The sequence below is a fragment of the Danio aesculapii genome, chromosome 5 (genome assembly GCF_903798145.1).
Source record: "Danio aesculapii chromosome 5, fDanAes4.1, whole genome shotgun sequence".
In the NCBI taxonomy this organism is placed as follows: domain Eukaryota; kingdom Metazoa; phylum Chordata; class Actinopteri; order Cypriniformes; family Danionidae; genus Danio; species Danio aesculapii.
Window position 1 is genome coordinate 48,731,682 of NC_079439.1, and position 17,554 is coordinate 48,749,235.

A 17,554-nucleotide genomic window follows, 5' to 3' on the forward strand; every position below is an offset into this window, starting at 1 on the left:
GTTTGTCTGTTCATTTTGACTGTTAAATTGTATTGATTGATTGATTGATTGATTGATTGATTGATTGATTGATTGATTGATTGATTGATTGATTGATTGATTGATTAATTAAGTTACTCATTCATTGATTTCTTCATTCATTCATTCAATCATTTGTGTATTGCATTAATTTATTGTATTTGTTTATTTATTTGATTGACACTTATGTGAGTGATATTTACTTATTAGTTAGGTGGTTTGTTATTATTTACTTAGTTCATTTCGCTAATGTTTAAGTGCCTATTATGATTTATATGACATTTATTTTATGGTATTCGCTTATTTAATTGATTGATAATTATTAGAGTGATGATTTGTTCATTTGTTTGTTTGTTTGTTTGTTTGATATTTAGTCTTTGATTTATTTATTTAAAATGATTCATTTATTTATATTTATATACTTAATAATAATCATTGGACTGTGGGGGTATATTGTATTTGTTTGATGATTTATTTATTTATTTGACATTTAAATTTGATTTGACTGAAACATGAAAATTGCAGGACAAGGTTAAAAATTAAAACCTCTCGTGGTAGACAAGTAGACAAGACTTACCCTCTGCAAAGATGACGGTTTCCCCCGTCCCATTAAAGTCAGCATTAGGTGTGGCGCTGCCACCAACATACTTCCACTCCACTGTAACCTGTCCCATACTGCCTCCTCTCCTCTCAATGACCAGCAGTACTGTAGTTTTAGGTTCTTCTCTCACTTCCAGATACAGCCCTTCCTGAGTGGCATTGGGGTTAATACTGTAGAGCAAAAATATTCCAAATGCATCTCCATTCATCCCTATAGTCACCAAAGCTGTGTCCGGCTGCCTAATTGTTGGCAAGTTCCTGGCAGTTGCTGTCACGTTGACCAAGCTAACCTTCAGGATCTTAATGATGAAACTCTCATCCATCTCTGGCAAAGAGTCAGTCAAGATGGGTACAGTGAGGTTTGCAACTCCTGATCCATCCAGCATGGTTGTGGTCTGAGCCGTCATGGTTATGAAGTCACTCCCAGCAACAGCCTGCGAGCTAAACAGAGACGCGGTCGCTGTGGTGTTTTTTAAATAGGTGAACGTTTGTGGGGATGGACTCAATTGACTGACCCCAGATGTTACCCAGAAGCAACTTGGCGTGGATGTGTTGGTGAAGCTGAAAGCTTGGCAAGCTCGCTCTCGAAGGCAGAAAGCTGCACAGAAATTGAGCACGTTTGTGTTTGTGGTGATGTTGATGGGTCGGCGGATGGCATTAGATGGCGCTCCAGCCAATCGAGAATCATAGTAAACTAGGAAATTGCGGCCTTCCTTGAGAGCATTGCTCACACTATCAACCTCTGAGGTGCTGTAGACAATCTCCAGCATGCCAAAATTACCGCCGCTGTATTGAAAACACACAAAATCACATAATTTCCCATCCAAAAGAACATTAATAAATTGCTCATTTCCACTAAGTGGTACAGTTCAGTACAGTATTGTACGCATCAACCTTTGTTTCCACTGTCAGAAGTACCAACATAGCAAACCATACTCTTTAGTAAGTGTACCTAGAACAATAAGGTACCAAAAAGATGGAGCTACTGTAGATTTGCTGCTAAAAGCTATTGGTTTACAGAAAATTACAAAACACAAGTGGCATTTTAATAAAAATGATAATAATACACTGAAAATGAACCAAGCTCAAATGAAGTGTGTCTCTTCTTGTAACATTTAGCTACATGCTAAAAAGCAAGAAGAGAATCTGCTGTATGCAGGGCTGGCGCAAGGTCAACTGCCACTTAACACCAAAGACTGGGACATGGGAGATTTGTTTTATTGATAAATTGCACTAAAATAATAATAAAAAATCTATAAAAACATGCAACGCTACAGCTGCAATTGTAAACTAGAACTTAAAGTTTGTTGATGAACTTTGATGTTGGCTTGAGAAAGCCAATGTGACTGCACTAGGACTGGAAACGACAGTTGGCAGGAGGCACAGCGGATGCTAAGTGGTTGCTAGGCAGTTGCAAAAATTTTTATGGCATTGCTAGATGGTTGCTAAGCAGTTGCTAAATGGCAACGCTTGTGTACATGTTTGATCAAATGCTTATACTTAGTAGGCATTTCTACATATGTTTTTGCACTTAGATAATCACTAATAGCATGCAGCAAATCATTATTAGCACTTGGCTTATCATTGTTACCATGCATAGTACACAGGAAACATTTGTTAGCACGAATCATACAAGCTAATACACAGGTCCCTACAATGTTCTGATGTATAGATATTGCTGCTTTTAAACGATTAGGTTAGTCTGTTTTATTTCTATGGGGACAATTGACAGCTTAGTAATGATACATCAAAGCCTTTTGCCAATATGAGTGATATAAATCAACGCCGATGTCAAATGACAATCAATAACTGGCCTTGGACTTTATGTAAAAATGACTTGCCATATTTTATCGAAAATATAAAGCTTAATAAGTGTGAAAGTAATACATGCAAAAATGGCTTGCTATATCAGTAAAAAAAAATGACTGTTTAAAAAACGTTTACGTCATGGAGTTTATGGCTTGCCATATTTTGAGAAAAATAATGGCTAAAAATTATTTATTGGAAAACTAAGATATGGCAACAAAATCTAATGCAGAACACCCATTTTTGGCCAAATTTGGGGCTTGTATCATTCTTTTATATGCCTGGATTTATTCAAGAATGATAAGTCTGATTGGCATGAGGAAATATAGCAACAATCTTGAATGCGGAAGGAAAATTTTGACCAAATCTGGGCCTTGTAGCATGAACGGCCTAGGAGGAGATACGTTTAGTTTCGAGAACACTCAAGTTAACATAATTATGCATTAGATTATATAATATGTGTAGCTTTTGTACAGGTCTGGATTTATGTCCTCCATTGCCGTTTACATGCAGTCTACTTCTGCATTTGAAATAATGACCTTGAGCGTGCAAAGGATGCAATATGTGAACGATTCCTATGACTTTCTTCATTGAGCAAGAATAATGTTGATCACAACTTTTAACATACACCACACCTTAAAAAGTTACTGTTAAAGGTATTGTTGCCACTGGAAAAATAGTCCTAATCAGGGTAAATCGTACTGCTCTAAACCGTTTTGAACCATACCTGTACTAAAGTAAAATACATGGAAGTTAAAGACACATTACCTCCTGCGAACTGTAACATTAGCAATGTAGATCCCTTCCAGTGGTTCCTGGACGCGGTACACTGCTTGCTCAAAGTACACAGTGCCGTGAGGGTTGTCATTGGCAGGTACAATGATGTCGACCACTTTCTCAAGTCCAATGTTTCCTCCACTGGTGGCACTTACCAGTTCAACTTTTATAATCTAAATGGAACAGATACGTTTATGTAATATATAATTGTTATGTATCTTGATATAGTAAGAATAAACAACAACAACATACCTCTTCAATTTCAGGTACATCATCAGGCAAAACCTCAACTTTCAGTGTCTTTAATGTTTCTCCAGGAGCAAACCTCACTTCTCCAGACACAGGTCGGAGATCACCAGTGGCCGGTCGGCCATTGACTGTAGCTCTCCACTGGACAGCAACATCCCCCATAGTTCCAGCATTCCTCACTATAGGTAAGGAGACTTCAAATGCGGTTAGCGCTGGCTCCTCAATTGTGATAGGTGCAGCTTGAAAAACTAAACAGCAAAACATGTTATTAGGTCTCGTCAGAACATTTTCACCATACTAACTTTATGTAAAACTTTTAAAAACTGTTTATTTATTTTATGAAAGTACACTAGATTTACTAGATTTACTAGATTTGTCCATTATAATAATAAACAAAGTAATATTCTTCTTATCATCTAATTTCCCTCCAAACCCTTGGTGTGTCCTAGCCCCAGAGTTTCAAGCAATTCATTTAAAGATGTTTATTTTCTAAACTCCACTTTCTATAAACTACTATGGACTACTGATTGGTATAACAGTAGTCTCTAGTGATTCGTCTACAGCTTGCAGCACGTGTCAGAAACTCTAATTATCACACATATCTGAATTTCAGCTCTGGAGGCTAATTTCAGCTCTGTAAATACTGTAGGACAGAAATAAATGATGGCATTAATTTTGCCATATCAATTTAGTCCTATGATACGAAGAAGAAGAAGAAGAAGAAGAAGAAGAAGAAGAAGAAGAAGAAGAAGAAGCTGATCAACCAGAACTTCCAATGCAAGCACAGCTTAAGCAGGATGTTTCCCAGTAATACGTTTTTAGCAAGTTTGTGGTACACTCAAAACCTAAAAATAAACAATAAATAAATAAATAATAATGGGGCACTTTAAGATTTGTTGCATTGTTGAGCATCTACACTCAAAAAAATGGTTTTGCTGCTTGCTCTAACTATTAAATTAAAATATACTGAAATAACACAATTCTTGAGATTTATTTGGGACAACTTAATTATTTTATGTTCAATAAACTTAAATTTGTTGAGTCAACTTATTTGGTTTGTACTGATCTTAACAAGAAACTAACCAAATAATCCAAACGGATCATCTGAGGGCAGGATGGTGATGATGGCTTGTGTAAGGTCCCCCAGAAGAGCACCCCCGGTGGTCTGGTTGAGAAGCTCTATTCGGAAAGTCTCCTCCAGCTCTGGCACCACATCATTGATAATGAGGATGGGGACGGGCTTACTGCTCTCTCCCTCCAGCAAAACCACATCAGAAGAGGCTACACTGTAGTCCTCACCTATTTAGGACATTTGGAAGAGTTATATATGAAATAATGATAAACAGATAAGAGATCATTTGTTTGATTAAATTGTTTTCTTATTGATTAAACGATAAATCATATACTGTAAGTAACTGATTATTATTATTATTATTATTATTATTATTATTATTATTATTATTATTATTATTATTATTATTATTATTTTATTTATTTGCTTGTTTGTTTGTTTATTTAATTTAGTTTTTATTATTTTTTATTAGGTTATTTATGTATTTTGCTTTTTTTGCTGGGTTTTTAAGCTGTTATATAGGACTAGGGCTGTCAAATTTATTACTCCCAAATACATTTTCCTTGACATTAATTTAATAAACACATTTATTTTGCCATAATTTGCTATCCAGAAAAGATTGAAGGTCTCAGCTAGCAATTTTCAAGGAAAATACAGACATATTTCATTAAAACAACACTTGAAGACTCCAACAGGATGCCAAATAACTAAATTATAAAAATAGTCCACATGATTTATATATTTATTCCAACCAAAGCCATCTTGGAAAACAAATATACAAAACAAAACATTTAAGGGGATTAAAATAGAAACTTCCACTTACAATAATTACATTATTTATTCTTTTAAAGCATAATAATTTCCCACCAAGTTTAAATTAAAATAATTACATTCATTTATGACTTTTTTCATTGCGGTTTGAGGCTTGTGGACTACACTGCAAATTATTAGCAGCTGGTTTTTAAGGAAACAAAGACCAATTGTTTTTTCCCCCTTCTTTTCCTAAAATAACTAGGGTAATTTCAGCTCCAGAGGCTAGGTTTATATTACTATAGCTGAAATGTATTCATCAATAAAACTCACCCACTCTAGCGGTCAATGGCACTGCTCTGAACTTGACAGACACATCAGCAAAAATCCCTCCAATGCGCGTCACATTAATAATAGGTCCAGTATAGTACTCGGGCACGCTCACTGCAGAAGAAGACAATTGTAGCACCCCAAAAGCATCATCGCTGGCCTCTATAATGACCTGAGCAATGGTGACATTCTGTGGGCCCAGTCGAGGGGAAAGAGCCACTGGAAAAGCAACAATTATTGTTAAAATGCATATATTTTTCAAAATTTGAACACATTTTTAATAAATAAATGAACAGTATATTTACTATTAATGCATTTTTAATAAATAAATCAACTGTTTTGTGGGATTTTTACCTGGTCTGGGTTGCAACCCTTCAATCAAAGTGACACTGACAAGTTCCAGAAACACAGATTCGGCCCTCTCTGGTTCATTATCATCAAGCACCCTCAGAGTCACATTTACTTCACTTTGATTGGCTGAGAAAACCACAGAGTTCACAACAGCCACAAAGTCATTTCCTTCACTGGCCCGACCTACTCCTGGTGTGCTGTAGGGGGCAGTATCGGTGTCCTTTAGTGTCCGGTATGCCACTCGTACGCTTCCCATTAAGCCCTTTCTCCTCTGTATGGTTAAGGAAGTAAGAGAATTTGCTTCTGCCACACGGACTGGCCTGGTGTTGTCAGAGAATACAAAAAGTCCATATGGGTCATCGTTGGCCAATACGGTTAAGGTGGCAGTGGTTTCCTTCCCAAGTCGACCATGAGAAACATTGGTGAGACGGACTTTAAAGGTCTTGTCCAGTTCTGGAACATCATCTTGGGAAATCAGTAGGTAGATGCTTCTAACAGTCTGGCCCACCTCAAAGCTCACATTGCCGGATCTGTAAACGAGTTCCCCCTCTGAAGCAGCATCCGCCTCCCAGTACACTGTCACATTGGACAGAGCGCCAAAGGAACGGATTACCTGGGAAAAACAAAAAACTTACACATTAAGGCTGATTTATACTTCTGAGTCAATTGGAAGTGGATTGTTGATTGCATGCAGTCTTCACGCAGTCGCATACCCTTCGCCGTGGTTGATGCTGACACTGACATGCATCTCCAGTGTTTCCAAATATTTTTAATGAAAAGGTTCAAAGCTCTGCCTGAAAAGTCGATAAATGTCGCTAGATTACATCATACGCCAATTTGCATTTTACTGACGTCATCACGTCCAACCGTTACTGTTTGTCTAACAGCCTATGTTTAATAAAGGAGTTTATATATTTGCACTATGCTTTATGGATGCATGTCAATTTAGCTAAATTTATTGTTGTTTGAATACAGTATATCAGTATAATAGTGCAGTAAATTTGCAGTAATCTCTCAAACAAAATAAATTCAGACATGTTCTGAAACTTTCACTAAAATCTCTGTGATTATGAACAAGAAAAGAATGGCCAAATTAAAGTGTTAAATTTAAAACAAAGGAAAGGCAGATTGCTTTGACTGTACAAGGGAAATACCTCACCCTTGCGGTGCTAAATCATTTGCCGTTGGTACGCAAAGAGGTGATCTGCTGTCAGGATGCAGGTGGAAGAGACCGCTGTACGAGGACTGGGCCACCTGTGAGTGTTCTGAGGCAGGGAGGGGCTGACGGCTTCACCGACAGCTCGTTGAGAAGAGTGGGGACGGTACAGCATGGACACATGAGAGTCTATAAAAATCTCCAGTAACACCAAAAAATTCGCTAGATTGTAGCTAATTGCTTTTTTGAAAATTCGTCGCTAAGGGGTCTGAAAATTTGTTAAATATAGCGACAAAGTTGCTAAGTTGGCAACACTGCACACCACTCTAAAAATGTAACTGGGTTGCAACAATAAACCCCAATTGTAATTTGCCCCAATAGTATGTAGAAAAGGTTCTTCGGATGGTTTACTATTTTCAGTAAAACACAAAAAGCGTCCATACTCTAACCGCTAATATTGGCCATAATATATTGCACGTTGAATGTGAATTTGTTTAGAACTACAAGCTCGGGTAAAAAGTGTAAACAAACTACAAACATGGCGGATGTGCGAGACCAACTGTCAAGTATAGAGGCTTCAGTAAAGTTGTTTAAATGACTGTTAATTAATATGTAGCTAACTGTCACATGTTTAAATCGTGGTTTACATGTTGTATTTCACCTGCAACAACAACGTGAACTTATATAAAGACGAGTTTGGACATTAACTTCTGATTGCATAATTACCCAAAGACCTGAGGAGATTTCTCTGCATGAAAGACTTGAGAATGGCAGATTATCCTGCTGCTGCTTCTCCAATAAGGTAGGTATTTAAATATGAAAGAAATGTGAATGATGTGTCGAGATGATTGGCAGGGGACATGCGCATCTGCTAACGAGGAAGTAGTACGTGCCTAAGCTTGCATACTCTTCTGTTACACAGTCAAAAGTATATACTTTTCCTTTACAAAAAAAGTACATCGTTTTAGGGCATAGTATAAGTATGTGCACAGCTACATGCAAGTCATGCACCATGGGTTGCGGCGATCACTCGACGCTGAAGCATTATTCAGCCTTTAGATGTTAAGTTCTTTCTTTTTAACTAAATACTGTCTTTATATTACACACTGTGCTCTAAAGTGATCTATGCTCAAGTTACAGCATTCTGCCCTTCTCTTGTATGGTGGCTATGAACTGTCAAAACATCTCTCAAAACACTTTTTGGGATGCAAAAAGTGCAAAAAACCGAACACAATACAATTTTTTTATGACAGACAAAGGTTTTGGAGGCAGTGTGTCAATATGATTGACACAACCTGCGAAAATATCAGAGGCAGGCATTTCAGATTCAGTGTGCAATAACCCTCAGTTGGAGATGTTCTCTGTTATCTGTTAATATTATATTTAAGTGATTATGTTTCTGCTCAAGTGTGTTTCTAGCTGTTTATTAATAAATATGGGCAGCATGGTGGCTCAGTGGTTAGCACTGTCATCTCACAGCAAGAAGGTCATTGGTTCGAGTCCCGGCTGGGTCAGTTGGCATTTCTGTGTGGAGTTTGCATGTTCTCCTTGTGATGGCGTGGGTTTCCTTGTGCTTCAGTTTATCCTACACTCCAAAGACATGCGGTGTAAGTGAATTGGATGAACTAAATCAGCTGTAAGGTATGAATGCCTGTGTGAATGAGTGTGAATGTGTGTTTTGGATTTTGGATCCTTCTTTGTTGCAAGTTTTCAGCCAAAGTGTGTCAAAATATGCATTTTTCCATGCATTCTTTAACGCAAAAGAAACATGTTGATGATCCACTTTTATCACTAGAACTGACCTGCAGTACTACAGTACTCCTGCCCTCTTCAGGCTCAGTGCCGTTCACAATCAGAGAGTCAGCGCTGAATTGGAAGACACCATGCGCTTCATCAGAGGCAGCGATGGTCACGATGATACGAGCAGCAGCGCCAAGGTTAGCTTTAGAAAGAAAAATATAAATAAATATTATACTTTCTGAAGATAAGACACAAAAGAAACACATCTCAAACTTCACTTATTATACAGACTCATTTTACTACTATTACTAAACCCTTCCTAAAGGAGGTCACCAAGATGTGCGACTGAGGTGAACTGTGTCATTTATAAAGCATTATTTCCCAGCAGACACACAACATCATTCATTCATTCATTTCCATTTCAGCTTAGTACCTTTATTAATCTGGGGTCGCCCAGTGGAATGAACCGCCAATTTATCCAGCATATGTTTTATGCAGCGGATGCCCTTCCAGCTGCAACCCATGACTGGGAAACATCCATACACACTCGTTCACACACATACACTACGGACAATTTAGCCTATCCAATTCACCTATAGTGCATGTCTTCGGACTTGAGGGGGGAAACCGGAGCACCCGGAGGAAACCCACGTGAACACGGGGAGAACATGCAAACTCCACACAGAAATGTCAACTGACCCAGCCGAGGCTCGAATCAGCGACCTTCTTGCTGTGAGGCAAATGTGCTACCCACTGAACTATTGGGCAGCCCACACACAACATCAGAAGACGTTAATATTAGGTTAGATTTAGGTCATGATGTCAGGTGACCAAAATTCAATATCTAACCAGCGTCTAAAGACAATATTTTTTGACGTCTGATAACCATGTCAAATTACGTTGATATCTGGTTGATTTTAGGTTGTGTTGGAAAGTGACCAAAATTCAACTTCTGATAGATGTCATAGTGGTAAACGTCCACACAACGTCAAGGTATAACATGATTAGACATTGATATTTGGTTGAGTTTAGATTGGACATTGATATCGGCCTGACGTTGGGTTCTGATGTCAACCCGATTTTCATTTCCAAACAAAGTCCAACGCCCCCATGATGTTGAGGTACGTTGGGGTAAAACATCAATATGACGTCATGCTGACATCCTATGCCTGCAGGGTTACCACCACTGCCCTTCCTAACACATGAAGTCTATTTGCTTTTCCCACGTTCCTCCTGGCATTGCCTTAGCACTATGTAAATAGCTTGGCAGAAATCAAGAGTCTGTGGGTTTGACTGTTATGGGCAGCTCTTAAACTTTACAGCTTTTAATCTAGGACCTACAAAATGAAGCTTGTGTAAGGGGTGACCTCAATTACGCAATAAATCAACAAAAGAAAGCAAAACAAAAAGAGCACAGTAAGTAGGGAATTAGCACCGGTTAAAAGAAGTTCTGCTGAAAAGCTCTGCCAAGGCCCAAATGACAGATAATGGGGCATGAAGTACCTCAGAAATGCCAAAGGAGCAGCAATTAAAGCAGTGAGGAAATAGTAAAAACAAATAAAACTTCCTTTGTCCAGTCTGAAGGGAACTTTGACAATATTAAGAGTCACTTATTATTTTTTCCCCTCACAGAATCCAGTCTAATCTGAATTATGGGAATGAGGTCAACTGTGAGAGGGGAAAAAATGCATGCAAGTTTAAGAATCTTACCATGATGATAGTGAAAAGATGGAAGAAAGAAGTCAGTTTCACTATCGCCACTTCCACTGCCTTCGCTCGCAAAATATGGATCCACTTTAAGGAGCACGCAGGATTCACACCAGAGATGACAGAAATCACACACAGTATATATTGAAATCACACACAATGTTCCATAATCATGCATAAAACAGCATGAATGGAGCCCACAGGAGGTAATGCATGCAGGGAAAAGGGAAGGTAAAAATGACTGAAACACAATCTATTTTTCTTACCTCCTCCATTTGGATTATACAGTTCCACTCTGAAGACTTTGTCCAACTCTGGCACTGAGTTGTCTATTATGGTCACGTTGATGTATTTAAATCTCTCGCCAGGCATGAAGTCTAGAAATCCCTCTGTGTCCTGTCAGATGATGGAAAGAAAGTGTGCCATTTTAATATACAATGGAATTTCATTAGGCGGGTACTGGTCATGGAAAAATCGATGTTGCTGAACTATACATGACAGCAAAAACCAACAACATGAACGACATTATTCAAAAGTTTGGCAACTATAAGGTATTTTAATTTGTGAAAAGTCTATTATGCTCAGCAAGGCTGTATTTATGTGATAAAATACACAGTAAAGAGTGATATTAAATATGTTACTACAATCAGACAAAATAATGTTTTCTCTTATTATATATTTTAGAATGTAATTTCTTTCTCTGATGGTGAAACCAAATTTTCAGCCATTATTGCTCCCATATCTAGTGTCATGTGTACATAAGTTACAGAAATAAATCTAATATGCTAAGTTGCTGCTTGAGAAAGTTTCTAAATATTGAAATCAGTTTTTCAATCAATATCATTTTGGAAATTGCAATACTCTTTTAGTTCTTTTCAGATTTTTTTTATGAATAAGAAGTAAAAAAAAAAAAAGCCTTTATTTGAAATGAAAAACATTATGAATGTACTTACTGTCACTTTATAAAAATGCTTAATACCTGAATAAAAGTACATATTTATATATATATTTAAAAAATTAACAGTGGAGTTTGTTTTAAATCAACCTTAAGAATAGTTTCACTCTCAAGTGGTTCTAGCTCCTGTAAATAAAATAAATAAATAAATAAATAAATAAATAAATAATAATAATAATAATAATAATAATAATAATAATAATAAATAAATAAATAAATAATAATAATAATAATAATAATAATAATAATAATAATAATAATAATAATAATAATAATAATAAATAAATAAATAAATAAATAAATAAATAAATAAATAAATAAATAAAATTGAAGTCTATGGTTACTGGTTACATAATTGAAAAAAATGTCTTATGTTTGAGAAAAAAAAAAAAGAAAACAAAGAGTTTTGGACCCAGTGTTGGGTGAGTTTCTTAATTTTTTTTTTCATAATTAACTAATTACTAATTGCATAATTACAATTTTGTATTTGTATTACTCTATTAATCCATTTACTTTTTTTGAAAAGTAACTTAGTTACTTAATAAATTATTCAATTACTTGGTTGGCTTCTTTGAATGTATACAATATATTGTCATGAATTAATTTCTCAATATTTTTTAAGCAATATGCAAGGGTCTGAATAGTTATGACCATGTGATATTTCATTTTTTTTTTATAAATCTGCAACAATGTCAACAATTCTGTGTTTTTCTGTCAACATGGGGTGCTGTGTGAAAGGTTTTAGCAAATGGCTGCTATATACCAGAGAGTGAAAACAGTGAAAATTTTAAGGGAGTCTGAATACTTTCCATACCCATTCACTCACTGACAACTTTATGAGGTACACCTTAGTAGTACAGAGCACAGTACAGTACAGAGTTGGACTTGCTTTTGCCTTCAGAATTTCCTTGATTATTTGTAGCATGGATTCAACAAGGTACTGGAAATATTCCTCAGAGATTTTGTTCCATATTGAAATGATAGCCTCACACAGTTGCTGCAGATTTGATGCATACTATGATGCAAATCTCCCGTTCCACCACATCCCAATGGTGCTCTATTGAATTGAGTTCTGGTGACTGTGGAGGCCATTTGAGTACAGTGAACACATTGTCATGTTCAAGAAACCAGTCTGAGGCGATTCGCACTTTATGACATGGTGCCGTATCCTGCTGGAAGTAGCCATCAGAAGATGAGTACACTGTAGTCATAAAGGGATAAACATGGTAAGCAACAATACTCAGGTAGGCTGTGGTGTTGACACAATGCTCAATTGGTACTAAAGGGCCCAAAGAAAATATCTTCCACACCATTACACCACAACCACCAGCCTGAACTGTTGATACAAGGCAGGATGTATCCATGCTTTTATGTTGTTGACGCCAAATTCTGACCTTACCATCGAAATGTCACAACAGACATTGAGACTCATCAGACCAGGCAACGTTTATCCAATCGTCTATTGTCCAATTTTGGTGAGCCTGTGCGAATTGTAGCCTCAGTTTTCTGTTCTTAGCTGACAGGAATGGCACCCTGTGTGGTCTTCTGCTGCTCAAGGTTGGACGTGTTGTGCAGCCAGAGGTGCTCTTCTGCATACCTCGGTTGTAATGAGTGATTATTTGAGTTACTGTTGTCTTTCTATCATCTGGAACCAGTCTGACCATTCTACTCTGACCTCTGGCATCAACAAGGCATTTGCGCCCACTGAATTGCCGCTCACTGGATATTTTCGGACCATTTTCTGTAAACCCTAGAGATGGCGGTACGTGAAAATTACAGTAGAACAGCAGTTTCTGAAATACTTAGACCAGCCCATCTAGCACCAACAACCACACCAAGTTTAAAGTTTTCCCCATTCTGATGCTCTGTTTTAAGTGCAGCAGATCATCTTGACCATGTCTACATGCTTAAATACATTGAGTTGCTGCCATGTGATGTTGGTGAATTGGCAGTTAGTGAACTGCCAGTTAGACAGGTGTACCTAAAAAAGTGGCCAGTTAGTGTATAGTGTATATATATATATATGTGTGTGTGTGTGTGTGTGTGTGTGTGTGTGTGTGTGTGTGTGTGTGTGTGTGTGTGTGTATGTGTGTGTGTGTGTGTGTGTGTGTGTGTGTGTGTGTGTGTAAAAATGAGTGCACCCCTTTTTGAAAATTTATATTTTTATCCATTTCTCAGAGAATATGGGTAATATATATTGGTGCATTTAAACAAAACAGATTTATTAAACAGATGTATTTATTAAAATAATATTTGAGTCAAAAAACATCTTTAAAAATGGAACAATAATAATTAAATTCATGCAAAGTATTGCAAAAAAAAAAATCACAAACTACAACATTTGATCAAAATTGTATATATTTTTGTTTCTCTTGATTCTTGCTATTTTTGAACATTTTATTTAATATTTTTCTATAACATGTACATTTGGGCTACTAATTTTTTTACCATTATTGTAAGCTATTTTATTAGATTAGCTTAAGATTTGGCTTCAGTACTGACTAAACTAATGTATATGCACAAATCTAATATTTCAACGCATCCTATAGAAAATATAAATTTAAATGAGAGATTTGTAAGGGATGTACTTATATATGCTGAGCACTGAATATACACAGTATATTTAATTCATACATTAAAAGTAACCATAATGAAATTACCTACAATTGAAAATAAATCTCTTTACTTTTTGCTTTTAATTATCGCTTTAACTCTTCAAAGTGATATTCAGCTGCAGTTGATACCTCATAGTCCTCTGATCCAGCTGCTGTGAATGGAGATGTCCGATAGCTCACCATTACCCGTCCCAACAGCCCCTGTGCTCTGGCCACCAGCAGTCTGACCACACCAGTCTCCTCCTGAACAGTGACCCGAGCCTCTTCCAGAGCAGGTCTGATCATTCCCACAGGCACTGGAGTGGTCTGAAACTGCAGCAGGCCTTAAATCATAACAATAACCATTCATTAACTGTATGAAAACTGAAAGCACATCTCTGAAAGTGCTATACCATACCATATGGGTGATCGCTGGCTTTGACAGTAATGTTGTTGACAGCTTTTTCTGGATCAATGCTTGCTCCACTTGTGGGAGTGGAACCTGGTTTACCATCGCCTGATTTAGCAGACACCAGTCGAACCCGGAAGTGCTCATCAACTTCAGGAAGGTCATCGTTTACAACCAGCAGGTTTAAAACCTGTGAGACAAGAGAAAGCAAACAAGAAGGTAACTGTGTTTTAGTCCACTTTAAGACAAGCACTTGCAAACTTGTTTGTGGGAATCCCCACCGCCATTTTAAATTGTGTTTCACTTCATCAAGTGAATGGGGGAAGTGTACATGGACATCCCCTCGATCACTCAATTTTGACCGAGAGAGCAAGTCTGCTTCATACGTTCACTCCAGCACCTACAGTATATGTCCCAGAATGCAGCGCGATTATGATGTCAAAACAGTGTAGTTCCCAAGTGAAGGGCATAATAAATTGGACTGAAATGCAGCCTATGAGTGAGGTCACAGTCAATTAAACAAAACCAAAATATTAAACCTCCACTAGATGGAGCTGTATATCAACTATTTAGCTGTAAATACAGAATTATAAATAATAATAAAAAAAACATATATTTACAGATTGTACACACTGACTACTGCAAAATAAACTATTGTTAGTACACAAAAAAAAGACATTTGTTGTTTGTTCAAAATACTTTTTTAAAACGAGCTGAAACAACAATTTTTGAGTTTTTTTGGGACAACTTAATTGTTTTATGTTAAATCCACCTAAATTTTTAAAACGTTAACTTAATTCCTTCATGTTGTCCCAACACAAATCAATTGTATGGAACCCAGATTATTTTACGGTGTAGAAATACGTTTTAAAAATATCCAGCTCAGATTTAACTTGTATGTGATACATTTGTGCTTACATATTTTTACAGTGCCTATACTGTAGATATTCATCATACCCCTTTGAAATAATTACTTTATTTTTCATAAAGCCTGGAATCCAATTACATTGTCTATACAAGCACTAGTTTATTAGTCACAAGTCACAATTTTATATATATATATATATATATCATGTACATATATATATACATACATACATGTATATATACATATATATACATATATATACACACACACACACACACACATATATATATATATATATATATATATATATATATATATATATATATATATATATATATATATATATATATATATATATATATATATATATATATATATATATATAAATATATATATATACATACATATATATATATGTATATCATAGTAATATTTTTCCCCTACAATCAATTGACTGATTAGCTAATCGTTAGCTAAAAAAAAATAAATAAATAAAAAAAACAATGCAGGAAATAAGTGTGAGATTTAAATAAATAAGAATTATCAAATAATTACCAGGGCCAGGGAGAATATGCAGACATTTTTTGCTATTTCTGTGCAGAATTTTGTAAAAAAAAAATCTGCAAATTTATGCATAATGATTTTGGGAGTACAGTAACTAAAAACTTAAAATGAAATGAAATAAAAATAAATAGGTTTTTAACCTTTATTTAACGTTTAAAATGCAAAGCTAAATAGATCTTATTGCTTGATAAACAAAGTCTCTCATTTAACATACAGTTGAAGTCAGAATTATTAACCCCCTTTTGAATTAAACTTTCTTTTTTAAATATTTCCCAAATAATGTTTAACAGAGCCAGGAAATGTTCACAGTATGTCTGATAATATTTTTTCTTCTGGACAAAGTCTAGGATAAAAGCAGTTTTTAACTTTCAATCCATTTTAGGGGAAAATTATTAGCCCCTTTAAGCTATTTTTCTTCCCGATAGTCTACAGGACAAACCATCAATATACAATAACTTGCCTAATTACCCAAACCTGCCTTGTTAACCTAATTAACCCAGTTAAGCCTTTAAATGAGTTAATCAAACTATTATGTTTAGAAATGTGATGAAAAAATATTACCTCTGATAAACAGAAAATAGGGAAAAAATAAACAGGGGGGCTAATAATTCTGACTTCAACTGTATCTACCAAAATACAAAAAAAATATTACTTTACTTAACTGTAATGTAAATAAATCATATAAACATTTGCATATATATTTCAGAAATATATATTGGAATTAATAATAAAATGGAATAAATATTGGTCATATTTTATTTTGATGGTCGAATAGGTTGAATTTAAGTTACATTGCATCTAAATGCCAACTAATTCTCGTTAGATTATAAGTAGACTGTTAGGTTGGGGTTAGGGTTAGTGTAAGTTGACGTGTACTTGCAAAGTTTCTTATAGTCAGTTAAATGTCTGTTGAAGGAGCAGTATCAACAGATATTAAGCAGACACTAATACACAAATGGACCATCAAAATAAAGTGTTACCAAAATATATTGTATGCACATTTGCACAAGTAAAAAAAATAGACTCAATTATAAATAAAAAAAATGTGGATTTTTGCAAGAAATACTAGTGTACTTATTTAATAAGTACAGTTACAGTGAATTCATATGATAGGTTCAATAGGGATAGTTCACCAAACAATAAAAATGTACTCACCATTTACTCAACCTCAAGATGTTTCAAATCTGTCACATGTTATTTTTTCTGTTTAATGCAAAAGAAGATATTTTGAAGATTGTTGGAAACTGGAGGCCAATGCCGACTAATTTCTTAAACATTCTTCAGTATATCTTACTTTGTGTTTAACGGAAGAAAGAAATTTAAATATGATTTATAACAAGTGAAGGATCAGTAAATGAATACATTTTTTTGGTGATCTATCCTTTTAAATAATAAGTAATTGATTAAGTGAATGAATGGGCAACACAGAGACTCAGTGGTTAGTATTGTCGCCTCACAGCAAAAAGGTCACTGGTTCGAGTCCCAGCTGGGTCAGTTGGCATTTCTGTGTGGAGTGTTCTCCCGTGTTGGTATGACATGCGCCAGAGGTGAATTGAATAAACTAAATTGGTCAGTACTGGGTTGTGGCTGGAAGGGCAGCCGCTGTGT

At 35.7% G+C, this 17,554-nt stretch overlaps 1 protein-coding gene across 1 annotated transcript in view; it reads right to left on the reverse strand.

The window, feature by feature from the left end:
• The window catches only part of adgrv1 (adhesion G protein-coupled receptor V1), a 289,090-nt gene that overhangs the window by 173,653 nt on the left and 97,883 nt on the right, over positions 1-17,554 (reverse strand). The window contains 11 exon segments of the mRNA XM_056458383.1: positions 596-1,404; positions 3,193-3,374; positions 3,454-3,698; positions 4,534-4,749; positions 5,606-5,821; positions 5,957-6,566; positions 8,912-9,051; positions 10,560-10,643; positions 10,823-10,952; positions 14,256-14,449; positions 14,524-14,704. Of these exon segments, the coding sequence (XP_056314358.1) occupies positions 596-1,404; positions 3,193-3,374; positions 3,454-3,698; positions 4,534-4,749; positions 5,606-5,821; positions 5,957-6,566; positions 8,912-9,051; positions 10,560-10,643; positions 10,823-10,952; positions 14,256-14,449; positions 14,524-14,704 (3,007 nt within the window).